This window comes from Mesoplodon mirus (assembly GCF_964341445.2).
Source record: "Mesoplodon mirus genome assembly, chromosome: 11".
Lineage (NCBI taxonomy): Eukaryota > Metazoa > Chordata > Mammalia > Artiodactyla > Ziphiidae > Mesoplodon > Mesoplodon mirus.
The window spans coordinates 40,715,571-40,743,519 of record NC_138987.1 but is presented as its reverse complement, the minus strand read 5'-3'; the positions used below and the strand labels follow the sequence as shown (position 1 = coordinate 40,743,519).

Here is a 27,949-nt window from a genome sequence, read left to right as displayed (position 1 = left end):
CCCACACAGGGCATGAGCTGGCTCCTCTCTCGTCCAGCTGGCAGCTCCCAGGGAGCAGGGCTGTGCTGGCATCCTGTGGCCCCAGCACCAAGCACAGGGCTGGCACAACCATGACAGCTAAAGGCACGAAAGAAACCACGGCAGCCAGACGGAGGCAGCGGCCTTTTTGGGGATAAACCACAGCACATCGTCTGGGTGCTGCGCCCCTGGAACGCGCCGGCTCCCGCCGCCAGCCCACAGGCAGGTCGACAACACAGCCAGGGTTTCAGTGGCTTTTATTTAATACCCAGAAATCCAAAGTAAACACTGCTTAAAACAATTAAAAGGACAATAAAATATTGGCACACAAGTTGGGGAAGAGGATTCGGTTGCTTTAAAGTAACACAGCTCTGTGTCACATCCAGTTAGGACCTTAGGGTGTGTGGGACTCTGGGCTCAGTGCTTGCATGAGGCCGTGTGGCTGTTCCAGGGGAACCAGAGCTGCAAGTAGGCTCCCCCAAACCAGTGGAGTGGGTTTCAAAGACACGCCACCCTGAGGACAATAAAAGGAGGCATTTCCCAGCCTTTGCTCGTCACCGCACAGGCGCCAACGGTCTTGCTTTCACTTAGTCCCTGAGGACGAGGGTCCCTCTTCAGGGGGGGAAACCATTCACTGAAAATGGGGGTCAGTGGAGGAGGAAGGGTTCCAGAACTTTCCTCAATTAAGGTCTAAGAGGGAAGCGTTTGCATTCCAAGGAGCCCCCGGTGAGAATCAAGAGAAAGTTGTTTCTGCTGCTCCAGTTACCCCAAGATGCTCCAGCATGTGGCACCCCACAGAGGGGACATCCCAGGCCCTGGAACTCCTGTCCCCAAGCCAACAGGGACGATGGGTGGATCCCAAGAGGAGTCTCCCTACTGCAGAGTTCACCCTGACTTCTGCCCGGAAACTGCTTCACCAACCCTCACCTCCACACCCATCCAGGCCCCATTTTCAATTCTGAGTCAAGGGAGGAAAATGAGACGCATATAGCCCGAGGAGGTCCTTCGCGGGTGGCTGGAAGGCACACCTACACCTCTGCACCAATTTGAAAAAAAATAATTTGGAGACTAGATCACATTCTCTGCTGGAGCATGGCCTTAAACAGTCAGCATAACGACACAAAAGTGCTTGTTTATACTTTTCCCACATATCTTATCATTCCTGTTACTCTCCTACTTGAAACACAGAGGGCTTGAAGTGGGCTTGCTGAACCCCGACCCCTATCCCCATCCCCAGAGTAACCAATCCCACCCCTCCAGGGCGTGGAATAGGCTGGAGCCGCCCACCTGGGCTGAAGACCCTTGAGGCTTTTTTCCAAACCCCAACCTCACCTCTGCCATCCCCCCCAGGGCCCCAAGGAAGCAGCAGCACCCTTGCCAAGCCCACCTGTGGACAAGGCAGGTGGATGGGTCTCCACCAGCCGCAGTCACTGTGATTCTACACGTGTAATGAAGGCGGCCCAGAATGTTCCAGCCTCGGCTCTTTTGTTGGTTCTTAAATGTCACTGCATCCCGCAGGAGACACCGTAATGCCATTTTCATTATTTCTTTCCCCTGCTGGGTAACCACCTCCATCAAAACGGCTATTCTGAACCCATCCCCAGCCTGGCAGCTGCGTGAGCTGAGACAGAATATGAAAGTGTTTTCTAAGTCTTGAGCGCTGGTATTCAATGTAATATTAACAACTTCCTCAGCAGCTCTGATCTACAGCAGGAAGGCGAAAATCAAACAGTAGAGAAAGGCCCATCTTGCTGGGGTAGCAAATGCTGGGTGAACTCAGGTGGTCGGCGTCATAAAAACCCCAGCTCAGGAGCCAGGGGTTGGGGGAGGGGGTGACCCAGCATAGGACCCGCCTCAGACCCAGCCTATGAGTCCCCATTTCTCTCCCGAGACAAGGTGGGCGAGGGCTGAAGAGCACGCAGACAAGGGATCGCATTTCCTTCAACAGGGTGCCCCAAAGGATGCCGACAGGGCTCCAGAAAGCTGGTACTCTGGGAGGAGAGAGGTGAACACTTCACATCTCCCTGTTACAGGCTGAGCTGTGCCCACCCCCCCAGAACCCACATGTTGAAGTCCTAACCCCCAGGACCTGAGAATGTGACAGTATTTGGTGACAGGGTCCTTACAGAGGTAATTATGGTAAAATGAGGTCATTAAGGTAGACCCCAATCCAATCTGCCTGGTGTCCTTAAAAGAAGAGATTAGGACACAGACACACGGGGAGACACGTGAGGATGCCTGGAGAAGATGGCATCTACAAGCCAAGGAGAGAAGCTCGGAAGGTACCAACCCTGATGACACCTTGATCTCGACTTCCAGTCTCCAGAACTGTGAGAGAATAAATGTCTGTTGTCTCAGGCCCCCGTCTGTGGCACTTTGTCACGGCGGCCCAAGCCAACTAAAACACCCTGCTTTCTAAAGGCTTTTTAAAATGCATCCATCCCCAAACAGGAGCTCTGGGACTGGACACTTCCCACTGGAAGGTGTCTACAGTGCCTCTGCCACTCCAGAGGCATTATAGAGCTGACTCCGACACAGCCCACTCGGCCGTAGCAAGAAATAAAGAAATGCCTCAGAAATCCTTCCTCCCTCGGACTGTGGCAGCTGGGTCCTCTGGGTCCCAGATGTCTGTGCAAAAGCTAAATGAAAACAGAACTGAGTGGCCGAGAAGCAGGGATGTGGGTGGACACTCGGTCACAGCTAAAGCTTCTGAGACTTAAGAGTGAAGTTTGTAAAACTGCAAAACACTTTTTAGTAAAAAGCCCTTACTGCCGAGGGGAGCCCTACCCAGGAGATTCCACCGGGACAGACGAGCCATTGCCACTGCTGCAAAGCTCCATCTCTCATCCCCTGTGGTCACTGACAGCTGTCAGCTGGAAGGCCGGGCGCCCCCTCCCAGGGGTTCCGGCTTTTTTCTTTTCCATCTTTTGATCAACAAGGGACAGCACCCGGGACACCCCAGGTGAAGCCAGGCTGCAAACTCAAGCACTGGTGTTTGGAACCTGCATTTCAGAAGAGGCCGCCCGTTACAGAATTACAGGGAAAGGAGGCTAAGAGTATCAACCAGAAAAAGGTGGGGTGGGTGTGGGGAACAGCCGCGGGCTTGGAGGGGAGGCCAGGGCACCTCCCGAAGCACCGTCCCCGCCGCGGTCTCTGCTGCTCCCCACCCGTCACTCCAGGTGCTTGTATTTGGTGAACAGGTTGTAAAGAACCCGCAGGGTGGATTTGAGGTCCAGGTTCACCACATCTGCAGAAGGAAACAGAGAGACCGTTTGGTGGAGGAGAGAGTGCGCCCCAAGCCGTGGTGCCCCAAGCTCTTGGGAGACATGTGGGACATCCTCTGTGTCCCCAGCAGGGCACTTCTGCCATCCCCCAAGATACAGACTGCCGTGAGGGCCCCCGGGCCGCTACCTGTGGGATGAGCACCTGGGATGGCGAGGATGCTCCTTCATCCCTTCTAGGATTTGCATTGGACAAGTCTGCGTGGTGCAGGGTCTACGCCAACCGAGGACATTTACTGGGGACCAAACACCCACAGGCCATCCTGTGCCAGGACCACGGGCCTCCTGGGGCAGGGCAGGTGGGAGCTGCTGTCCCACCCCCTCAAGGTCAGGCACAGCGTGTGGCCCAGTAAGTCCCAGCCGCCTTGTTTGGTGGGAAGGGGCTCTGTCCTCCTGGGAGTCAGGGACCTGGTTCTTCTCACTTGCTCTGTGAGCTCAGACCAGGGGCTTGGGGAGGGCTAGGGGGATCATGGGTCATAGGACGGAATTCCTGTCCCCGGATGGGTGTTCAGCAGTGGCTGCTGAGCCTCCCAGGGTGGGTGTGTGCGGAGGACACCCCACCCAGAATTCATGCCGTCACTGTAGGGCGGTGATTCCCAAAGTGGGGTCCCCGGACCAGGAGCACTAGCGTCACCTGGCAACTTGTTACAAACAGGACTTGGAGGATCCATTCCACGGCCCCCAAATCAGAAGCTGTGTTGGAGGAAGCCCCTCCCCCCCCGGAATTCAGATGTCCATTTGCATTAGGGATTCCTGGTATAGGTCATTTAACATAGGAGCCAGGTATGACAGCGAGGTGGGGCTCTGCGGGTCTCCACTGCCATTCAGACCTCATGGGGCATGACCGAGCCACGTCCCTGCTCACGAGCATCGCCCGGGCATCAGGACATCGGCCCGACAGGCATTAAACTGCAGTAAACCTTTAATATCCTTTCAAGACGTGAAGCGGCATCTCTAGTCTAAGCAATGGAGCCTGGAGAGTCAATTAAATCCTGAGGCCGTGGAGCAGAGGCCGTGTCCTCCAAGTCAAGTGGTTCCTAAAGAATCAGCCTTGGTGGTTCTGCCAGTGCAGGCCTCTTGGTCCCCGAAACCCTGAGCACAGGGGACATGTGGAGCTGGGGTGGGCAAAGCCCAGCCTTTGAGCCACACGTGCGGGGCCTGAAGGGAGAGACATGGCTGGCCGGGCAGCCCCTCTAAGACCTGGGTCAGGGCGTTACCTTCGGGGCGAGCCTTGGGCTTCTTAAGGCCTCCATCCAGCATCAGCTCAAAGGCAAATGACACATTGTGGACCTGCAGAGGAAGCCAGAGTTAGCACCGGGGCTGCAGCTGGTTCCAGGCCCGCCCGCTGCCCCCTGCTTTCCTAATAAAAGGACGGGATGGGAGCAAGTGTGGACAGAGGGAGCCTTCACAATAACTATGCCCACGAGGACCGGGGGTGTCCTGGGCAGAGCAACAGGATGGGCAGAGGGAGTGTGAGGGAGTCTTTTGAGGGTAACACTCATTCACCTGGTGGTCCTCACTCCCCTCACCAATGATCGGGGGCGGCTGGGACATGCAGGGATGCGGGCACAAAGCCTGCCCTCAAGGGCTAGGGGTCCCCAGGTCCCGACACATCCACATGATGACAAGTGACAGCGACTTCCTTTTACAGATGAGGAAACCGAGGCTCAGAGAGGACAAGTCACTTCCCGAAGGTACCCAGCCCCGTGCACCATCCCCAGCATAAAGCAGCCACCCACCATCTGCCAGAAGGGCCTAAACGAGCTGAGTGTGACAGCTGTGCTCTCGGCAGGACAGCGGTGGCCCTGGTAAGGGGCAGGCAACTGGACCCTGCTGCAGCTGAAGTCAGGCCGCTGGTGGCTGCAGCAGGGCTCTGGTCCTGGCCCTCACCTGCACGGCCCCAGAAAGGTGGACACATCCGCATCCCCACACGACCTCCCCCTCCAGCACTCGGCCCCCGCCAAGGATGCTCGAAGCTCGCATTCTGCTAATGGCTGCCACAGAGGTTAGATACGGAGCCTTCTCTGCTGTGTTTAAAGTCCACCTGAACCAGAGAGATGCTGGTAATCAACCAAATCACAGGCAGCCCAACGTCTGCTTCGAGCAAAGGCTGGTGTGGGGTGGAGGACCAAAAACTAACAGAAATCACCAGTGTCAGAGCTAGAAAGGACTTTAGGGCTCTTCATAATCGAATACCCTTTGAACAATAACATTTTCATGATTTCACTGCAAATGAAATCAGAAACATGCTAACAAGTTTACCTGCGATGTGGTTTAATAATTAACCAGGAGAAAGACATCTGGCAAAATAACCCTCAGCTAGTCAAGCCCACAAGAGCTTGGGGTACGGCAGGGAAGCATCCAGGCCACAGTGGCACCGGGCCGCGCTTAGAGAAGCAAAGGAAGCCACGGGCTGCTGGGCATCGACACGAGACGGGCCCTGGCATGGGGGACACGGCCCAGGGTGGGCAGGGAGGGCTGCACACGACCAGAGGCTCTCAGGCCGTGCAGAGGCAGTGGGGAGACAGGAGTCAGGCTGCCAGAGCCCCACCTGCAGTGCCCGGAGCCGGCCGGGAGGGAGGGCTGCACTGGGCTGGGCCTCGAGCTGGGACGAGCATGGGAAACGGACAGGAGGGTCTGTAATCTCCCACTTCACAGAGGAGGTCCCGGGGCTAAACGGATGAGGACGTCCGTGCCAAGAAAGGCGCAAGGTTCAAGGAGATGGGGCCGGCACTCAGCCCACCCAAGTCTGGATTCGGAGCCTGGGCCCTGTCTCCAAAAGCATCCTGCTTCCTCGGCCATCGGCTGACGGCCGTCCAGATCCCCGAATTCATACACACACAACAGAATCTGAGTGGGGACAGAGTCAAGATGGCAAAGAGGGGGAAATGGAACAAGAGTCAGGTTAGACCGTCAGTCCAACATGGGAACGGATGTCTTCCGTGGCCCCTCCAGACCTGCAGGATCCGCCCCCAGCACAGGTGTGGAGTGCGGTTCAGTCCATGAGGCCCTGCCCCTGCCCCAAGGAAAGAATAGCTGGGGGAGGGGGGAGCACCCTTCCACGTCCCACTTCTCCGCAGCTGCTCAGCACAACAGTGATTCGTGGTTTTTTAAGTAACAATAATTTGTAGACTTTTAAAAAGCTTTTATTTTACTTTATTTTATTTATAGATTTTTGGCCACACCGTGCAGCATTGGGGATCTTTGTTCCCTGACCAGGGATCGAACCCATGCCCTCTGCAGTGGAAGCACAGAGTTGTAACCACTGGACCACCAGGGACGTCCCAACAGTGAGCAAGATTTCCCCTCTGCTTTCTTCTCAGTCGGAGGAAACCGCCAGATAGGAAATTGCCCCCCATCCTCCTCCCATTCTCTCTCAGAGCCATGCCTCACCACGCACAACTTCTCTGCCCTGCCAGAAAAGCATCCCCAGAGCCCAGCCCCACGGACTGGGCACAAAGAACAGTAAACAGCTCCTGATGAGGATGTGGGGTCACCTCCCTGACCGTGATCCCAGAGTGTGACACACCCCGCAGCCTCGAGCTGAACCCCAAGGCCCTACACTGCTGCTACGAGCCAGCCCACGGGCAGGACCCTAAGTCCTTCCTCTCTGCAATGCAAAGGATTTGCAAAAACCTGGCCAGGTGAGAGAAAAGTAGAGTGTCCCAAAAAGGAGTGGGCTTTTCCGGCTCTGCCCCTGCTGACTGTGACCCCCCACCATGCCCCCAGCCCCCGTACGAGGTCCCGATTCCTCGCTGGGGTAGGGAATCAAACGAGGAAACAGAAGGGAAAATGCCTTGAAACTGCAAAGCCCTTCCTGGGATTTGCTTCTAGGAATAACCTCCAAGTCTCCAGGACACACTCCACCCCCAGAGAGAGGGATGCTGTGGAATCTTCCAGAAGATGAGTGATGGGCCCAAGGGACCCAGCAAAGTGGCCAGCACAGAGCAAGGCTCAAACGGTGGGCCTAAAACAAGAACCTGTCGGTGGTACCCATGCCTCTGAGACAGTTCAAAGGGGCCATTCATTTGTTTGCAGGAACCTACAGGGTCGGAGACATCTGGTCTCGTCTTTTTAAAATCCAGTACAGGGGCTTCCCTGGTGGTGCAGTGGTTAAGAATCTACCTGACAATGCAAGGAACACGGGTTCAAGCCCTGGCCCGGGAAGATCCCACATGCCGCGGAGAAACCAAGCCCGTGCGCCACAACTATGGAGCCTGCGCTCTAGAGCCCATGTGCCACAACTACTGAGCCCATGTGCCACAACTACTGAGCCTGCGGTCTAGAGCCCGCGAGCAACAACTACTGAGTTCACGTGCCACAACTACTGAAGCCCACGTGCCTAGAGCCTGTGCTCCACTACAAGAGAAGCCACCGCAGTGAGAAGGCTGTGCATCGCAACAAAGAGTAGCCTCCGCTCGCCACAACTAGAGAAAGCCTGCGCGCAGCAACGAAGACCCAACGTAGCCAAAAATAAATAAATTAAATAAATTTTTTAAAAAAACAAAAACACATGCTGCTTCCAGGAGAGAGAAAGCAGAGCAGGGATCCAGACCATGTTAAAAATAAATAAATAAATAGATAAAAATAATAAATAAATAAAATCCAGTGCAGTTGTTTAAAAACACAAGCCCACGACGCATCCCTGATTTTGCTCACTGAGCCTCAGTCTCCTGCCGCTGCTGCAAAGATTCCCAGCGCCTTGCAGTCTTGGCCTGGGAATGCTCCGTGACGGTCTCTCTGCACATGTCACCACTGCCTGGCCACATCTAGACGAGGGGCCTGGGAGCTCGGGCACTGGGACTAGCCTGAAGTGGGTTCAGGTCTGTGCAACAGGGAAAGGTTACCACCTGCGAGGTGGTCGGGAAGACCTGGAGGCTAATAACCACCATGGCTCACGAGGAACCAACCAGTGGTGGTGTGATGTCACGACTCCCTGGGGGAGGAAAGCAGAGAATCCAGGGGTGGGAGCTGGGGGCTAACGTGGCCAGATAAGGACCCTCCAGAAGGCCGGCCTCTTCCGAGGAGAGCTCCAGCGGCCCTTGGGTCCCCTCCTCGAGGGTCGATGGGCCAGCACCACATTGGGCACGGTCCCCTACAGCAGCCTTCCCTTCCTGGCTCCCGATCAGAGGCAAAGGTGGACTGAACAGGCCTCACACCTCCCAGGCCAGAAAGCGACTGACAGAGACTTTCATTCCGTCTCAAAGGGAAGGAGACCGAGCTGGGAGGGGACGCCGCTGCCCCTGCACCGAGCCTGTCCTGGAAAGAAGCCCAGCTCCAGACGACCTGAATAAATTCACCCTTCTTGCCAGCCTTCATACTCATCTGAACAAAGAAAAGATCTCTCCAAAACAACGTTTCTGCAGCCAGCCACGTGGCCAGGAAATGCAAGATGAGCCCCGTCACCCAACTGTCTTGTCTTCTTGCTTCCTGACCGGCCCGCAGAGCCCTGTGCATCCCCGCTCACTGCGGATGCAAACCTGCCAGGACCTCGCTGATCTGCTCTGATTCCATCTCAGCAGGCAAGACGGCAGCGACATTTGGCCACGAGCAAACCGTCCTCGAGGTGCCAGAAGTGGGCAGATTGATAAACACGGGCCCTGCTTCCAGGTTTCTCTGACTGCTGCCCCCTGCTTGCATTGTCTGTCTCCCCAACTCACGGTCTAGCACTTCGGGAAAATAAAATGACAGATGCTCTCAAGTTCAAGCAATACGGCCAGTCCACAAGCCAAATTTCTAAAAGCAATGCGCTAAATACTGCTGAGATGGCTGGACCTCGGGAAGCCCTGGCAGGAGGCAGACCACCTGGTCACAAGGGCATCCCAAATGTGAAGGTCATGCCCTTTGACCCAGACAATCCTCTTTGAGGGATTTTCCTAGAAAACAATCCACAGGAATGAAAAAAATATATACACACATACATATGTGTGTGTGTGTATATATTCCAGACAATGCCTTATTGTTTTGTTTTAAAATAATTTTAAATAGATTATTTATTTATTTTTGGCTGCATTTGGGTCTTTGTTGCTGTGCACGGGCTTTCTCTAGTTGCGGCAAGCGGGGGCTACTCTTCGTTGCAGTGCGCGGGCTTCTCATTGCAGTGGCTTCTCTTGTTGTGGAGCATGGGTTCTAGGTTCACAGGCTCAGCAGTTGTGGCACGTGGGCTCTAGAGCACAGGTTCTGTAGTTGTGGTGCACGGGCTTAGTTGCCCCACGGCATGTGGGATCTTCCTGGACCAGCGCTCGAACCTGTGTCCCCTGAATTGGCAGGCGGATTCTTAACCATTGCGCCACCAGGGAAGTCCCTGCCTTACTGTTTTAATAGTGAAAAAGAAACAAGTTGATCGCCCAAAAGTGGGGAACAGGGAGACAGTGACCTCAGAGCCACTCCATAGACTTTGTGCAGCCACTTAAGATGGTATATATAGGAAGTTCATGAAGCAGCAGGAAAACCAGACAGGATGTCCGTGTGTCATGAACAGGGGAGGGATTTGCAACTCTACTGACCTTTGGCCACAATTATTAAAACCAGCATCGTCCCGGGGGAAAGACCCCGAGGAGAACAAGGCACACGACACTTGGATGCGTCAGGCACTGCCCACGGGTTTCCTTCTTTTCCTGAGGGTCACGTCCAATTGCAATACCATTTTCTGGGCAGTACTTATTTTTTGGAGAATGCAGCTAGACTCCAGAAAGAGTGGTCGGGGGATTCTACACTGTGCCCTTGGATGAGCGCATCCTGGGCCACTGCCGGGATGGAGACCATGCATGCACGTACCTTCTGATCGAAGCTGTCCGGGGTCAGGTAGAAGTTGTGCAGGGGTACAAAGTAGTCTTCCAGAAGCCCCATGAGTAGAACCAGGTACACGCCATCTGCAAACTACAGAGGGACACATGGTGAGGTTTCTGGGCCACACACGGGGTCAGTGAATGATCTGCAGCCACTCAAAAGGAGGAAAGTGTTTTAAAGTAAAAAAAAAAAAAAAAAAAATCCATCCCTTGTTGAGGAGAGCAAGCCTGCAGTCAGGTGAAGGATGAGGGTGCAAAGCACGCGCTTGGGATTGGATGTGATGACCTGTGCTGCTGCGTGGAGAGAAGCAGACCGCTGATCTTGGGGATAACGCTAGCTCCCAACTCTCTGGGATGTCGTGGGTACCCTGCGGGGCGGGAGGTGGGGGGCAAGGAGCACCCAGCACGCAGGGAGCGCTCCATCAGTGAGCAGGGGCCTGTGGGCACGGTTAATCCACAACCTGCAGGGCGCCCTATGCTTTGGTTTGGGGTTTGCTGCCCTGTTCTGCTTCCTCACTTTGTCAGCTGCCTGAGTTCCTTCTTCTAGCGGTATTCACAGCATAGGAAGAGACCCTCCCGTGCCCCGGTGATGACGAGCTTCTGTGTGTACCCAGCACACGGGTCCATCCTAGCTGGGCCCTAATCAGCAGGCTGCAGCCTTACCACACACCCCCAGCCCCTCAACCTGCTACCCGGCCCAGCACCACCTCCCATGCACAGGAGGGGCCCAGGAATCTAGAGCCAAAGACTCTGCTCTTTGCCCGGGCCCCTCACCCCACTCTGCTGCCCACCGCCCAATAAGCCAGGACAGGGAGCAACTGCTCCTTTTACAGATAAAGTGATGGAGACCAGTGAGGGCAGAACAACTTGCCAGAGGGGAGGAGGGGACCAAGGCTCAGGAGGCAGAGCCTGGTCTCTGGGACATGGACCAGCCCCACCCCCCACCCCCCGGGGCGGGGCAGGGGAGGCAGGACCTGCCCATCCTCCCAGAGGGCAGACATGGTATCTCTGAGGCCTCCTGCAGATCGAGGACTCGTGAGGACCCCAGCCTCCAGATTCTGGAACTGTGTGGTCCAGTATGGTAGCCACTGGCCACATGTGCCTAGTGAAATTTTTTAAGAAATTTTTTTTAACTTATTAATTTATTTATTTGGCTGCAACAGGTCTCCGTTGCGGCATGCGGGATCTTTCGTTGCCGTACACGGGCTTCTCTCTAGTTGTGGCGTGGGCTCAGTAGTTGCGGCATGTGGGATCTTAGTTCCCCTGACCAGGGATTGAAACTGCTTCCCCTGCACTGGAAGGTGGATTCTTAACCACTGGACCACCAGGGAAGTCCCTTTACAAACTTTTTTGAATGATGTTGACTTATTTCGGTAAAACGTACATAACACGAAATGTACCATTTTAACCATTTGTCAGTGTGCATTTCAGTCATATTTTGTACATTCACATTGTTGTACAACCAATCTCCAGAGCTCTTAAGTTTAAATTTTAAAAAATTTAAATAAAATACAAAATTCAGTTCCTCAGTCACACAGGTCCCATTTCAAGTGCTTGACAGCCACACGTGGCCAGTGGCTACTGTGTCGGATGGTGCAGTGATAGAACATTTCCATCACAAAAGAAAGTTTCACTGGTCAGCCCTGGGCTAGAAGGCTACCACGCAGGACAGCTGGACAGCTGAAAGGGGCCGACACCCAGGAGGCTTTCAGCTTCCTGAGACCAGCAACCGCAGTGGTAAAAAGAGAACCTGCAGAAGCGAGGACGTTTTTATTAAAGGCAACAGCGGCAGCTCCCTCCACCATCACAGCCAGGCGGCCGAGGATGAAAAGTCAAAATCACAAGCCTCCAACATCAGAAAGCCCTGTCCTCTGGAAGGGGAAGGGGACGCTAAGAAACAGCCCAAGGCAGACAGACATGATCATAATGTGTGAACGGGCAGGTCCTTCCTGGGGAGAGCATTCCAGACCCTGGTTTAACGTGATCTGATTGATCCTTTGCCTGCGCGTCACAAGGTTCACGCTTCCACGCCATGCAGACGTCACTTACTCAGCTCCTGTTCTGGCCGACGGTGCTGGTGGAATGTTCTGGCAGCTCTTGCCCCCTCCCCGGCGACACTGGGCCAGCGCACCCCCAAAACCGCTCTCTCACCAACACTGAGCCATTTCCAGGGAAACAGAAGAACCCACCCCCATCACCCGCCGGGAGGCGTGGGGAATGGGTGCTGAGGCGCCAAGATTCCTGGAGAGCCTTTGCTGATTTCCAAGGCATCTTCTAACCCACCCTGGGACCCCTGTGTCACAGGAGTGTGGGAGAGATGGTCACGCAGAAAGGAAGACAGGGGAGGGATGGGGTACCAGGAGGGTGAGGGCTAGGAGGAGCGGGCCGGCTTATCAGCAAATGAGTGGCACCCTCGGTTTTCACACGCTCAAGAGCAGTGGCCCTCCGACGGGGTGCCCTCACTCAGCACCCATGGTGCGGCTCTGCAGGAGATGGAAATCCCCACGGAGGCCCGAAGACACCATCACCGCCATCTTCATGCGCATGTATTACTGACCTTTCAAATGCACTTTCTCCATTCCAGTTTAAACATGTGGGGAGAGGTTCAAAGAGGAACTGGCTCAGTATCACAGAGCTAGGAAGCCGCCCACAATATAAAAGTGGTTTTAAAAAGAAAGGAACACACACACACACACACACACACACACACACACGAGCAGGAATTTGAGCCTCTGACTTCCAGGACATCGAGACTTTAATGATGAACATATTTATAAAAATACCCAAAATCCTTTGCCACAAAAGGAAAAAAATCTGCATTTCTATGGCCAGTGATCTTTCCTGGTGGACCGCTGGTTCAAAATATTTTTAAGATATTACTTCATATTGTGTGGTGATAGAAAAAAAATGGACATACTGAGTAAATAGAGATCAACGCAAATTGAAGTTTAGAGTCTCAACCTAAGATGTCTGGCTATTAATACTGGTGTGCAGGCCCACCTGGGCAGTGACAGTCGGAAAGAGTTGGCGAGGATGTGGGTTCTCACCAGCGCCAGTGAGAGTTTCAGGCGGGCAAACCTTCCTGGGCCCTCCGTGTTACCACGGAGAAATGCTCCAACGACCCCATTTCTAGAAGTTTATCCTAAGTAAGCAGACAAGGGCACAAACAGCTGTGTGCAAAGATGCCCGCCGAACAGCTATTTACAAGGTCGGCAAACGTCCCAGCATGAGGACTGTGTTTAATGACGCACAACACAGCCTTAGAACAGAATCGAAGGCAGCTATTAAAAGTGACAAACACAGACAGACAGACAGACCAGACAACACAAAAAGGACGAGACAGAAACACATACCCACTCACACAAAAACATGCCCACACTATTTAGTAACAAAAAACACTTTACAAAACAGCTGTACAGTATGATCCATTGCCATTTCAAAAAATACACTTAAGCATACAAACCACCTAGAAAAATACACATCCAACCATTAACTGTAGTTCATTACCTCTGGAGAGGATGACAGGAGAGTTTAGGGGGAGTAGAAAAAAGGACTGTTGCTTTTCAATGAGTACACTTCTGGACTGTTAATATTTCAAGCTGCAAATAATCAGAGGCTACGTGTGCAATTTTTTAGTAAACTGATAAAAAATAAGTGTGTTTGCAAACAATGCACAAATAAATATACACATTATAAACGGACCATTCGGCTTTCAAACACAGACCCGTGTTGCCCACGATGAGCTATCCGTGTAGAGAAATGATGTGGAATAAAATCTCCAGCACCACTCTCTCTGGGCGATGGGATTACGGATGATTTTTATTTGTTTTGCTTATCTGCATTTTCAGACATTTCTACAATGAACCTGAATTACTTTTTTAATTAGAAAAGCAAATGAGAAAAGTTAAAGCAAGAGAAAGGAATAAATGCAATCACCCAGGGGTTTGAGAAGGATCAGCAGCGCATTGGAGAAATCGGCACTGAGAACTCAAAAGACGCCAAATTCAAGCACCCAGCTAATCCTGGGGAAATTATATTTTGTCTTTAATGCTTGCCAAGCACTTGGAACATATTTTCACGATGGTGCTTCCGCTCTGAGTGGGGGTGGGGAAGTATACTTTCTATACTTACTGTAGGAGAAATACTTTGTGCGTATTCATTAGAGGGATATTAGCAAGCATTTGTTAGGTGCCAGCCGCTGCGCTGCCTGTAGGACGGCCACGGACAGCAGAAGCAGAGGGGGCCAGGACATTCCAGACTGAGGGACCCGTACACGCAGAGGCTCTTTGGTGAAGGTGCGATGGCACCTTGGAGGGTGTTATGCTTGAATTGTATCCCCCCCAAAAAAGATGTGTTGGGATCCTAACCCCCAGAATCTGTGAGCGTGAATTTATTTGGAAAACCAGGGTCTTTGCGGAAGTCCTCACGTTAAGATGAGGTCATTAGGGTGGGTCTTAATCCAATGTGACTGTGTTTTTACAAAAAGGGAAAATTTGGATACAACGCCCACAAGAAGGCCGAGATTGGGAAGAAACATCTAAAGACCCAAGGAACGCTCAAAATTACCAGCAAGCCACCAGGAGGTGGGGGAGAGCCTGGAACAGATCCCCGCTCAGAGCCTCAGAAGGAACCAGCCCTGCAGACACCTTGATCTGGGACTTCTGGCCTCCAGAACTATAAAGACATAAATGTCTGTTGTTTAAGGTACTAGTTAAGGTAGCCCCAAGAAATTAAGACAGAGGGTCTGGGAGAAGGCCAGGATGGCTGGGGCTGGGGCTATCTCGGCTGTGGGATGGGCATTCCTTGTTAGACGAACATACTTTGTTCACACCGCCCACCGGGGATCAGAAAGCTGGCTGAAAATGACACCGGACAAAGGGTCCTTCGGCCCAGAACACAGCTTACCTGGGTCTCTAGTTCCGTCACCTCCAAATTCAGCTTGTTCAGGTGCTTGTTCACAAATGTGATGAGAGACTGAAAAGCAAAGAGACACGGGAACCGTGAGCAAGAGATTCAGCTCCCACGTTGGGGGACAGATGTGACATTTGCCATCACTGGCTTTATGCAATGCTTCCATAATCTCCTCTGTTTGCTAAAATAAAGTGCTTGTGTTTAAAGTGAAATGTTCTTACAATAACCCTTGGTTTTAATGGGATAATGCCTAAATCTATCCCAGCTGGAGAAGAAACATACATCTCTGTTCCCCAGCCCATGTGCACACACGCGATCCACACACATTCCGTATTTAACAAGCCTACAGAAGAATAATCAGTGCCCTCAAGAAGGATATAACCGTCAGGGGGAGATAAATGCTTAAATGTAGGCTAGATGTAACCTTGAACTACAAAAGATTGAGACAGAAAGGCTGCCTGGGGCCACACCCATCACAGTGTCAGTAAAGGAAGAAACGCCAGAGATTTTCTGAGCCCTGGTTTATATGTACATAGGGCCACTGGCTTCTCCTCTCTGGCAAAAGTTTAAAACTTGCCACGTGTAACTTTTCTCGATAATCAAACCCAACTTTCATGGAAACTCAACACCAACCCCACCTCTGCCTACCCTGGACATGATGTCATCCTTTTTTCATTCCACCAAAATCTACCATGTGCCAGGCACTCTGCTTCATGCTAGAGACACGAGACAGTAACTAAGACAGAGCCCCACCCTGAAGAGTCTGAGGCACAATTCTCCATATACACACCCAGTGGAGGCCACGAAGAATCGAGAGAAAACAGCAAAGCCTGTGAAACACACAATGTCGGGGCGGGGCGGGGCGGAGGGTGTTGATGAGAAGTGTGTGGGTCCCTGGAAGATGTGGCGCACGGGGGATTAGCATTTGAGCCGGGGCGGGTGAGCCAAGTGGGAGATGAGAGCGTGGGGAGAGGGCGGAGCAGCCACCCAGGCCACGTACACACGTGCGAACCCACCGGCATCTTCCGGCTGGGGCTGGATGTAGGTGGTATGGGAGAGAGTAGGAGGGCATGACCTTGGAGGGACCTGGAGAGGTGGACGGGAGCCCCGAACACAACAATTCCCAGTGTGGGAGTGGGAAAGGGCCAGACTGGAAGCAGGAAGCTGTCGGGAAACTAAAGGATTTTGTCTTGGTCACTGCTGGGGTCCCCCCAGCATTCCTTTTCAAAGAATAAATCAGCATCAGACCTACTGAAAGACAACATTACTCCATATCACATTCAATGCCACCGAGCAACTATCTACTTCGAGCCAGGCTCTCGCACAGGGAGATCGCATTGTATTCTCACAGCGGCTGCCTCTGTCCTGACAGATGGGAAACCTGCCGCGAGGGGTTATAATCTGCCCAGGTCACACAGCCTGTAAGTGGGCGGAGGGAGGATCGTGGCAGATATGAATCCTCTTCTTGTGCATCCACTGAATACGTTCCGTCAGGGTTCTGGGGGTCAGATGTGGCCGGGGGCGGGTGGTGGGCAATGCTCTGAGGCCCCCGGGTATGTCGCTCGTGACCCGAGAATGCTAAGACGGCTCTGCCCCAGAAGGACCATTGGGATGGTTCTGCCAGCCTTTTGCAAAGTGCTTCAAGAACTAATAATCTCATTGTCCCAGCCTGGACCAACATTTTCCAAACGTGGGTTCCATGGGAATTTAATATGTTCTATCCCCACATAAATAAACAGATCTCACTACAGACAAACGTGCTTGGAAAATGCTTCCTACTAAGCCCCCTCTCGGAGAATTGCAAAGCATGTCAGCATATTAAAGGCTCTGAGAAGTCCTGCATTAAGAAACCTGTGTGGGGAAATTGTCCAAGACAGAGAGCTCTCTCCCCAGGGTTAAGGGCTCAGATTATATAGGCTCAGATCCATCCCACTGCTGCCTTCCTGAATGAGAGGTCTACAGATGCTCAGATAACTCGATGTGCAGTGAGTCTTGATTCCTTTGGAGGGAGAGCAAGGCTTCTGGGCAGATCCCCTTGGAAGCTCGCTATTCCCCAGCCTGACTCCGGAGCCTCGTTCACACGGTTTTGTCCGGTTTTGTCCACCCGTAGACTGACCAGCAGGCTGCCTGGGCTGAGGAAGGGCCTCTCCTTTGTGCTCCCGTCTGGGAGAGACGGGCCAAATGCAGCTCAGAACAGCTCTGCTAGCAACGCCTGCTTGTTTACCAGGCACGTCGTGAATGTGGCTTCCATGTAAAGAGGCCAGCACGAGCCAGCAAGCTGACACGCTGAAAAACATTTCCACATTGAAAAAAAGCCTTGATTCGGAATGAACCGCCACCCGGTGCTGGTGGGGTAATTCACTCCACAGCGGCGGGGTGGGTGGGCAGGAAGATACCCAGGAGCAGAGATGCTGAGTTAAAAGGTGCTAATTTTATGCACTGCAGTTACGCTTTTGAATAATTACACTTCAATCCAAGTGGCAAACATTTCAGAGATCTCAAACATTTTCCCACCTTCTTCCCTGCACGGAGTTCATGCCGTAAGAAAAGCCCAGAGACAGAGGGAAACGCAGCCGGATGGAGAGCTCACCTTCTTCACGACACTGAGCTTGTCCGGGGCGTGGTCGAAGAGTGTGTCAAAGGCGTCCCGCTCTGCAGAGACACAGAGAAGGGTTTAAGGAGACACGGGCGCTGTTCTAATCCCCGCCCAGCCCGGGGACCAGGCAGCTTCTAATCCCTTGGATGTTCAGCCTGCCTAGAATCCTTTGCATTCCTGCCAGAACTGAGGGGCGGGTGCTGATGAGGAGCAAAATCAAGGAAAAGATGCTTTGAAGGGTCCTTCTAACGTGGTTTCTATCTTTCAACCTACAATACAGGGGTAGCGTTTGGACAGCCGCCCCCATCACATCCTAGGACTTGAGGCGTCCTTGCCTCTCTCCCTTTCCCCACACTCCTTGTTTTATTGGTAAATCTTATCAATAAATCTGACCACCTCCCCCGCTGGTCATGGCTGCCACCCCCATACAAGCCCCATCTCCCCTCACTGGGGGATGGGCAGCTACAACTTCCTACTTAATCGGTCTCCCTCCTACTCCCAGCCCCTCCCATCCATTCTCCCTCGCGGGTACAGTGAGCCCCTTAAAGTGTAAACTGGATCATTTCTTGCCCCTCCCCTTCCCTGCCCTGACTAAAACTCTCCACCAGTGTCTCATCACTCTTAGAATAAAATTCACTCTCTCTATCATGGGCCCACAGGATCCAGTGAGCTCAGCATCGCCTCCCCCCACCAACACACTCACCCTCCCTAACCTCACTCCACCCACCAGCTTCCCCCTGCTCCTCCATCACACGCCCACCACAGGGCCTTTGCACCTGCTGTTTACCAGCCTCACCTCCATAGGTTGCTCTGAGATGTCACCTCCTCTGAGGGACCTTCCAGGACCATCTGCTTCTAAAAGAGCACCCCACTTCTGCTATCTGTCCCCTTACCCCGGTGCAATTTTCATAGCACCTATTCGCTACTTGAGAGCACATTTTATTTTTCTTTATCTGCTGGACTGTCAGCTCCTTGCAGGCTGGATCACTGTCTCACTTGTTCCCTGCACTGTCACCAGCCCCAGAACAGTGAAGGGCCCACAGCCAGTGCTCAGAAGAAAGGAAAGAGCCAAGAAATCCTGCTCAGAATCCCTCTCCAGCTATTCTCCCCAGGATGTCCGCCTCTGTTGGAACATCTGCAGGGCCTGAAGTGACCCGTTCCACCACATCCCAGGGACCTTCCTTCTGCCAGGGATCCTGACCCACTCTAACTGCCACTCCTGGGCCCAACCATGTCTTCCAAATTAACACAGGATCAGCCCCTTTGCTTTCAGTTGTGAGGTCACCGGAGGCCGAGGCAACACAGCTCTCAGTGGACAAGACAGGAGCAGGGCTGGCTGGGGGCCAGGGGCCTGGTTCTAGCCAGACGCTGCCATGGCGGGTCACATGGGGGCAGAGCCCACTGTGCCCTGGAGCCCAGGCAGGAGGGCTGAGGTCTCCAGGGTGGACACAGCACTGTGGGGAGTCGCTGCCAGGCCCGAGGGGCTGGGGGAGGGGGGCATCTGGAAGGCCCTGGGGCCCCCACTCCTGTCCTCAAGGAGCCACCCATCCCCCCAGACTGCCTGTGGATGGTATATGCTCAGACGACCTTGGCCAGCAGAGACGCCCTCTATGACTTGCTGGGGCTTGGACCCAAACGCTAGCACGGAGTGCTGGGGCGCTGGGGTAGGAAGACCCCTTCACGTGTCTGGAGGGGCCTGGAGCCCAGAACCAGAGATAACCCAGGGCCTGCTTCAGGACAACGCTGCCTGACCCAGGGAGAGGGGTGTGGGGAGAAATGGCAAAGAGCAGGCAGGTCGGGACTCGGTGAGCCGGAGCTGGGGCTTCTGGAGGAGGCATCCCAGCCATTCCCCCGAGGCTGCTCCAAAAGGCAGGCACTCAGCATCCACAGGCCAGGGCCCCGGCAGGCGGCTCACGCCCTCATCCAGCCCAGACCAGGTAGCCTCCTCCTCGGCCTTGGGGGCGGGTGGCAGGAAGGAAGGTGAGAGGCAAAGAGGAAGGCGTGTGTGTGGTGTGTCTGTGGTGTGTACACACACGTGTAACACATGGGTGGGGAGTGCGTTTGGGGGAGGGGCACACCACTTCTTTCACCTAAAGGCCAACAGCAACCAAGAGGCCCAGCCCCGCAGAATTCCCTCATCCAGCTTGTCTACCGCAGCAGCTGTAAATTATTTTCATAATCATCTAAGTCAGATTATACTCAAAAAGACAGTCTGCTAAGAGGGGGGGAGAAAAGCTAAATCTTTACAAAGCAAAACACAAACTTTGAATGCAGCTTAAGAAAACCCCCAGGAGGAGAGAAGCCTTGACGTCAGCTGGGTATATTTAGCTGGGCCACCGCTGGGCTGGCAGAGTCAGGGCGGCAGGGGAGCCATCGCAGGGTCTGGAGGCCAGCGCCCCTGCGCCCCGCTCACCTGCGCCCGGGGGACTAAATGGCATCACAGCCGGGCGGTGTGTGTGGCCTTGGGAATGAAAACAGATCCAGTTGAGAGCCTGGTGCCCGTGACTTAGGCAAAGCGCTTCCCGCCATAAGGCCAGAGTGAAAACAGTCCCGAGGCTCACCGTCAGTGTAAGAATTAAGCAAGATGGTGAATAAAGGGCCAAGCCACTGCCTGGCAGGTGTGTCACTGATGCTCAGTTCACTGATGCCTTCTCATCCTACCCCGCAGTCACAGGGATGAATAGGGAGCAATCCCGCCCCCGGGAGGGCACAGGCTGGGGGAGATGGTACAAAAGCACGGGTACCAAAAAGGCCTGAAAGATGCAGAAAACGGCCAAATCAGCCAGGGGCCCCCAGTGGCTACCCAAGTTCAACTTTCAGGGACGCTTAGTTTACTCCAAATAAAGTGGTTTTTGATTGAGTCAACATTTTTTAAATTGGAAGATCTGTCCAAAAGTTCTGAATTTCTGGACTCTCTTGAAGAAATGGAAGCTGAGGCAACAGTGAACCTTCTTCCCGCCCCCTCCCCAGATCAATGAGCCGCCCATGGAAGCGGGGGCACAGACTCCCCCGTTTGTCCCAGACCCCAGAACTCCCTGCTGCACACAACACGGAGGCTGAGGGGCAGCCCTTCATCATTCGATATTCCAGCCACTTCCCTCTTCCATGTGACCGGCCTGCTCTCTGAGGCACCCGAGCCTGGGGACGTGGACACAGGCCCGGGGTCAGAGGAAGGCTTCCCACAGGAGCCGCGACGTTTGAGCCGGGGCCTCGCTGGGGCAAGCGGAGGAGCAAGGGCATTCCAGGCAGAGGGAGCAGAAAGCCAAGAGTGGGTTCCAGAGGGTGAGGCCTGGGGGGGAGGCTAAGAGGGCTGGGTACATCTGGAGGGTGAGCAGCTGTGGAGGGTGGTGACCAGGAATGGTGTGATCCAGCTGCGGTGTTCACAGAAATGGGGAGGTGTGATGGGGAGAGGCCAGGGGCTACAAGGAGACCAGGAAGAAGAGGAAGAAAGCTTCTCCTCTCTTCTCCCCAACTTCCTGAAGCCCGGGAGGGGGAGGGGCGCCTGCGGAGGAGAGGCAGCCAGCAAGCCCGTTGCCATGGAGATCAGGCTGCAGCTCCCCAGCTCCCCTGGGGAGAGAAGGGCCTCCCATCCACCTCAGCCAGGACAGTGATGCCAGCAGGAGGCGGGGAGGGGGAGGGGGGCTCCTGGGGGAGGTGCAGCGTGGACCCCCCCATCCCTCACTACGAGTGCTAAAGTGAGAAACTGAGGATGAGAACTCGGCTCCCAGTGAAGCTACCCGCCCCCCCACCCCCTGCCCGGGGCAGACATTAGCCAAGCCTCTTGTTTCGGAAGCTCCTGGAATGTGTGCGGCCCAGGGCTGGGGATGCACTCGGGGGAGACATGCTCCAGCCCACAGGATGCTTACAGCTCAAGGAGCCACATGTGAAGGGAAAGAGCGAAGGGCCGAGCGAGGGTCCCCGACTGTCCAGACCCCCTGAGGCTGGCAGGCAGGGCGCAAAGCAAAGTGCTCCCCGTGAGCAAAGGGATGAATAAAGAAATAATTAAGCAGGTGGGCGGCGGGTGGCAAGCCAGGGGATGGATGGTGATTCAGGCCAGGGGGTCAGGGAGGGCCTCCCTGGTAAGTGGAGCTGGAGATGCTGAGGGAGTGAGCCACGGAGGGATCTAGAGGGAGAGCATTTCCGGCCGAGGCTACTGAGAGTACAAAAGCTGGAAGTGGGGGCTTCCCTGGTGGCGCAGTGGTCCAGGAAGATCCCACATGCCGGGAGCAACTAAGCCCTCGTGCCACAACTACTGAAGCCCGCGCGCCTTAGAGCCCGCACTCCGCAACAAGAGAAGCCACCGCAATGAGAAGCCCACGCACTGCAACGAAGAGTAGCCCCCGCTCGCCACGACTAGAGAAAGCCTGCGTGCAGCAACAAGACCCAGCGCAGCCAAAAATAAATAAAATAAAATAAATAAATAAATAAATAAAAGCTGGAAGGGGGAGCCCCGGGGTGCTGTTGTGGGTGACAGACATGCAGGCGGAGCGAGGAGGGCAGAGAGGAGGGGTGGTCTAAGGGGGTCTGGGAGGCCCCAGCAAGGGCTGCGGCTTTAGCTTACGGCAAGCTGGGGGCAGTGAGAAGATTGAGGGGTGCAGAGGAACCAACTCGAGGGACCATCGGGGGACCAGCACCCTGGAGGGAGGTGATGGGGTCCGACCTCAACCTCAGCAGGGCCGTGGGGCTCTGGGGGCCCCGAAGGCTGCCGCGGGAGAAGGGCCAGCGGAAGCTGCCGTATGTCTGGGTAACCAGGAGGCCTCAGGGCCTGTGTCAGCAGAAGCCGAAACTGGGGGCAGATGAGTCGCCTGTCACCCACTAATTGCCTGTTTGCATTTCACAAGCATGGGCGGCCTCAAAAGTACTGAGAACGGCTCCAGACTCCTCGGCTTCTCAGGGTGTCACAGCCCCCCGATGCTCAGCCATCTCCGGTGGGCTCTCAGAAGGAGCCACCACCCTGTCCACCAGACCCTCAGGGGCCCCTTCTCAGGGCTGCCAGGGCCTTCCTGGCCGAGCTGCTACCCCTCTGCACGGGAGGCCGCGCGTAGCCCCCAGCTGAACTGAGTCTCCCCAAGCCCCCCAAACCCCAAACCAGGCCCATGCCGCCCACGGAAGTGAAAACACACAGAAAACGAAGCAACACTTAAAGATGCTCCAAGGGCCCCACTCAAGTCAACTCTGGGCCTCTACAGGCCCACGGGCTCTGAGCCCCTCCATGCAGAAAGGACAGGGAAGCGACAGAAGGGTGCTCTAGGCCCCCCTCCCAACGGGCCCCCACCCAGACCCAGGGCAGGGCCAGGCTGCCCACGTCGCCCACGCTGTGCGCCCCATGCCGCCCTGGGAGCTGCCCTCCCCACCCTGTCTGCGCCCTCAGCAACTGGACACAGGAGGCTTCCTTTCCTCTCTGTTTTTAAATGTTTTTTTAATAATAAAGCCATTAAAAAGAACTGAATTGCTACTTTAAGAAAATAGTGAAGACTGAATTTGCCCAGCACGGCTCAAGAACTACTTAAGAAAGCTTAAGGACATGTAATTGCTGCATTTTCTCTGGTTCAAGACCTTTGAGAACTAAAGAGCCGCATCCCCTCTTTGTACACGGGGGGCAGCGGTGCCATCTGTCCCATAATCGCCATGAGGTCACAGAGGCCCCGTGGCCAAGCCCGTGGGGTGCCTCTGGGGTGCACCCCTCACACTGAGGCCCCCGCAGCTAGGGACCAGCTCCAGCTGGCAGGCTCCCAAGGCACGGGGGGAAACTTCTATTTGGTTTCCATTTTTCCTTCTAACAGCCACGCTCCCCTCTCTGCTCCCTGGAGAACACGGTATCTGGTGGTGGGTGTTGAGGGCTTCTCGTTTTGAAATATTCCCCAAAGCGGTGAGCCTGGCTCAGGCTGCTTCTTGCTGCAGCCAAAAGCTTGGGGCTTCCCATCCCTAAGGGCCTATACACTGCCACAAGCTGCCCCTTTATTTGCCATCCCTCGCTGAGATGAAGATGGGGTCGTGGGTCTTTAACAGGGCAGGGAACAGTTCTCTGGGAACAGCAAGAGTTTATTATTACTAACAGTAACAGTAATAGAGAAACTAACACGAATAGAGAGAAAGTCGGGCCCTGGGCCAAACAGAGTGAACATTTATTGTCTCACAAAATCCTCTCAACAACCCCGAGGTCCCGTCTCACAGATGGGGAACAGAGAGGTGAAGGAGCAGGCCAAAGGTCACCCAGCTGGGACCAGAGCCAAGGCTGCCTCACCCTAAGGTCTGTTAAGCTGGAGATTTTAAGGTGGAAAACTATATACGAAAATACATCCCATAAGGAAGCTCCCTCCGGCTAGCTGACTAGGCTCTATATTCACTGGGACGTCGCCGCCCTCCCTTTTATCCTGGTTCACTCCCTCCACCGTACTTTGCTTATCCCCGCCCAGGCTCCCACAGCTCTGAGAAGCAAACCACATGCCAAAACCCACCCAGGGCCCTGCTGCCCGTGTGACTGCGTGAACCCCGGGGGCTTCCTGGGGCAGCCCCACAGTGCCCGGCCACCTCAGACTCCCCATCCCCTCTCCCCAACCCCTGGGTTACTTACCAAACCGACCCATCATCATCCTGCAAAGGAGAACAGAGAGAACCATCAGACGGGTTGCTCAGAACCCCGTTTAATAAGCAGCATGGTAGAAGGTGGTGGAGGCGACCGGCAAGTCGGAGCCCCCTGCTGCCCAGTTGAAGGGTTGTTTATATAAATGTAAGTCACATTTTGATAAATTCTCTCCCGCGCTAATTACAAGTGAGAGGTGCTTATGTGGATTCTAAATGTTTGCACAAGATCCGCAGCAAATTGCCATCGTTATTTAAACCACCCCTTTGATGTCATTTGGGGGCTGTTTAATCACGGGAGTGGGTAACGCAGAACATTTTAGCAGAAAACGGGTCTTCCAGCACCGTGAGCTTAAACCTTGAGTTTAAACTTTAAAATACAAAGGTGCAGATTACCCAGAGGTCACATTTCTGGGAGTGAGCACCATGTACTTCCAGGGAATCACAAAACTAAAGGATGCTGGAGAACCACAGGCTGGGCCCTGATTCAAGGTGAGAGCTGAAACCACAAAGGACAGGAGGCTGGCTCCTCCCTGAGGATCTGAGATCACGAATGCCCAGCTCCCCTCTGTGTACTAGCGTCCTGAGAGGCAAAGAGACCTTTGCTTGATCCCCAAACCGCTCTAGACTCAAGTTCTTTGCCTCCATATTATTTAACAAATAGTCTCTTGAGCACCTACTATGCGTAGGTCATGGAGATACAGAAATAACCACCGCATGGCCCTGCCCGCATGATGCCTGATGGTGAGACAGACTCATGAGCCCACATTTCCACACAGCCCGTGTGCACCAGAAATGTGACATACAGCAGATGCTATAGGAACTAAAAGGAAGGCAGCCACTCCTGCTTGGCAAACTGGGAGGGCTTCCTGGAGGAGGTGACCCATAAGACAGAGCAAACCTGGAGCCTGGGAGACCAGGCAGGAGGCTGGTCGGCTTCTGCTGGAAACCTCTCTCCACTCTGACTTCAGGGTGCTCCCCCGCCCCCGAAATTTCCTGAGGGTCACACGGCACTTCCCACAAGGCCCCTGGGTTGGGTTTCACATTTCTACAGACACAACCGCTCTTGACAGCTAGACCGCCAGCCCTCGAGGGGAACTGCGTCCTCTCAGCCTCTGGGCATCCAAGCAGGCCCTCTGGGTGTCCAAGCAGGCCTTCTGGGTGCCGGGTGCTGCTGTGAATCGTTGAGGCCACGCTCCCAGGGGCTGGCTCTGGTGACAGAGCTCCTACTGCCCCCCGCCGCCCTCTCAGGGCTCCCTCACCCTCTGCAAGACCGGGAAAGCCAAGCACAGCCTCTTCCCATTGCTGCACACCCCCCACCACGGGCCTCGCCGTTGCCCCCTTCAGTGGGCCATCTGCCTTCCCCCTCCCATCCAGGGTGACCACTGACCTGCTCTGACCCACAGAAGGTGGGGACACAGCATACGGGGGTGCAGGGACCTGCAGCTGCCCTCTCACTCTCTGGGGACCCTGAGGGCACCAGGGAGGAAGCCCAGAGGACGAGAGACACAGGGAGGGACAGTGGGCCCCACCGGCCAGCACCACCCACCAGACTGCTGACCCCCTGTCAGCAAATAAAATGACCGTTGTTTTAAGCCCCTTGGGTTGGGTGGTTTGTCACACAATGATGGGTAACTAAGATGCCAGCGCACCCCTGACTCTCCCAAGCCGCCTTCCTCCTGCTCTTGAATGGGCCAAGCGGGCTGCCCGAGGCCCCCCGTGCCTGAGGCCCCCCGTGCCAGGCTCAGCACCATGTCCCCATCCCCCTCCTGTGGGCCTGGAACAGATGCGCGCACACGTCAGGCCACATGCCAGGCCGCACATCTCTCCCATCTACCTGGCAGCTCCCACACCAGGAGCGGTTTCCTGTGTCAGCTTGCTTTTTGAAAGACCATACATGAATTCATGACACAGTAATTAATCACTCTGTGAACTGAGCAGGTGGGTGAGCTGAGACGATTTTTAATGCTCTGTTTCATCTGAAACAGGTTTAGTCAGGAGGCACAAAGGCAGTGAATTTTAAGGATACTTCACAGGGTCTGCCTCCTAAAAACCACACGCAAAATAGAGCCATTTGATTTGCTATTTTCAACAGATCTGAAGCCTCTTAGACTTCTTAAAAATTGCCCCCTGGCCTTCTCTAAGAGGCAAGGGATGGCTCAGGACTATCTCAAAGGAAGATTCTAGTTTAGAGGCGTGTCTCCCTCCCTCTGACGGGGCTAACACAGATGGCTAAATGAATCAGGACAACAGGTCCCTTGGACCATTCTAAACACCTCCCCACCACCCTCTCTCGCAACATTCTTAAAGCTCACCTTCCAAAATAAGGAATGACAGTCCAAAGTCTTTGGAGAATAACTTAGTTCCAACATTAAAAACTTTGAAGTGTTTAGCATACCTACCATATGAAAGTTCACTGTTTTAAATTTCCCCTCATCCTTTTCTTCCTTATAAGAGATTCTGAATGTGCTCAGTTATATTTTTCTTTGTTTATTATTCCCTGTCTCTTTCCAGAAAAGATTTCAGGCAGCGTAAATAAGTTCTAATTCCTAAGTCACACATATTTGCTCATTTTTCTATCTGGGAAGAAATAAAAGATCTAGAATTTCTCATTTAAATACCAAACCAAACTGCTATCTTGCCCTTCCTCAGCAAAACAAAAACAAAAACAAAACAAACTTTGAAGAAAGTGCACGGAGGATAGAAAGCTAGGGTGGACGCTTGCGATAAAATCTCATCTCAAGGTCAAGGGACATGGAGGGGAAAATGGCCCCCCGTGTGTGCAGGTCCCCGGCTGGTGCAGGGTCTGAGGGCAGAGCAGCGGGTCCACTTACTCGGTGGTCGTGGTCAGCTCCTCCGTGACGTGGCTGGAGTGCAGCAGGCCTTCCCGCTTCTGAAAACCCCAAAATGAACAAATAAATCAACACCTGGGCAGACAGAGCAGGAGGGCAGCTGAGGCCATGTACAGACGGCCCCGGGGCCGGGAGACCAGCTTGGGGACAAGAGAGAACAAAACAAAGGTTCGACACCACACCTGAGCTATGCTCGGGGGGTGGACTGCAGGGGACCACACGGGTGACCCTCTGGTGGCTGGAACCTGCCCCACCCCCTCACCCCCTGCTCTCCTGCCCTCTGAGAGCTGGCAGCCGTGGGAAGTCTCAGGAGAAACATCCCCGCTCCCAAAGAACTCCTCGACGCCCTGCAGCTGGGAAAGGTTAAGAGCATGAAGGGACATACTTAACATGAGGGAGGCATCGGATGAAATAACACACGTGCACCAGGTTGAACAGGGTCCCCCCCGGAAGTCACGTCCATTCAGAACCTCAGAATGGGGCCTCATTTGGAAATAAGGTCTTCGCAGATGTAATGAGTTCAGATAAGGTCATAACGGACTAGGGTGGGTCCTCCCCAATGACTGGTGTCCTTAGAAGAAGAGATAATAGAGACATAGGAACGTGGACCAGAGGGAAGAGGCCACGTGATGATGAAGGCAGAGACTGAAGGGATGTGTCCACAAGCCCAGGACAGCTGAGGGTGCCAGCAGCCGGCAGAAGCTGGAAGAGGGACGGAAGGATCCTCCTCTAGAGCCTGTGGAGGGACCCTGTCGATTCCCTGATTCGGACCTCAGGCCTCTATTATGTGAGAGGACAAACATCTGTTGTTTTAAGCCACCCAGTTTGTGGGATTTTGTTACAGCAGCCCTAGGACAGTAACACGGTGTGCGACACACCTGTCCCAGAGGCTGGTAGGTACGGAGAGGCAACGATGGTGGG

At 54.2% G+C, this 27,949-nt stretch overlaps 1 protein-coding gene across 1 annotated transcript in view; it reads right to left on the bottom strand.

The window, feature by feature from the left end:
- Positions 1 to 258: 258 nt before the first annotated feature.
- Positions 259 to 27,949, bottom strand: part of PARVB (parvin beta) — a 116,336-nt gene continuing 88,645 nt past the window's right edge. Inside the window, exons 7-13 of the mRNA XM_082634693.1 lie at positions 27,011 to 27,069; positions 24,169 to 24,188; positions 17,589 to 17,650; positions 14,993 to 15,061; positions 10,077 to 10,178; positions 4,517 to 4,589; positions 259 to 3,265 (exon numbers count right to left, since the gene is read on the bottom strand). Coding sequence (XP_082490819.1) covers positions 3,189 to 3,265; positions 4,517 to 4,589; positions 10,077 to 10,178; positions 14,993 to 15,061; positions 17,589 to 17,650; positions 24,169 to 24,188; positions 27,011 to 27,069 — 462 coding nt within the window. The 3' untranslated portion in view covers positions 259 to 3,188. The remainder of the gene's footprint in view (positions 3,266 to 4,516; positions 4,590 to 10,076; positions 10,179 to 14,992; positions 15,062 to 17,588; positions 17,651 to 24,168; positions 24,189 to 27,010; positions 27,070 to 27,949) is intronic.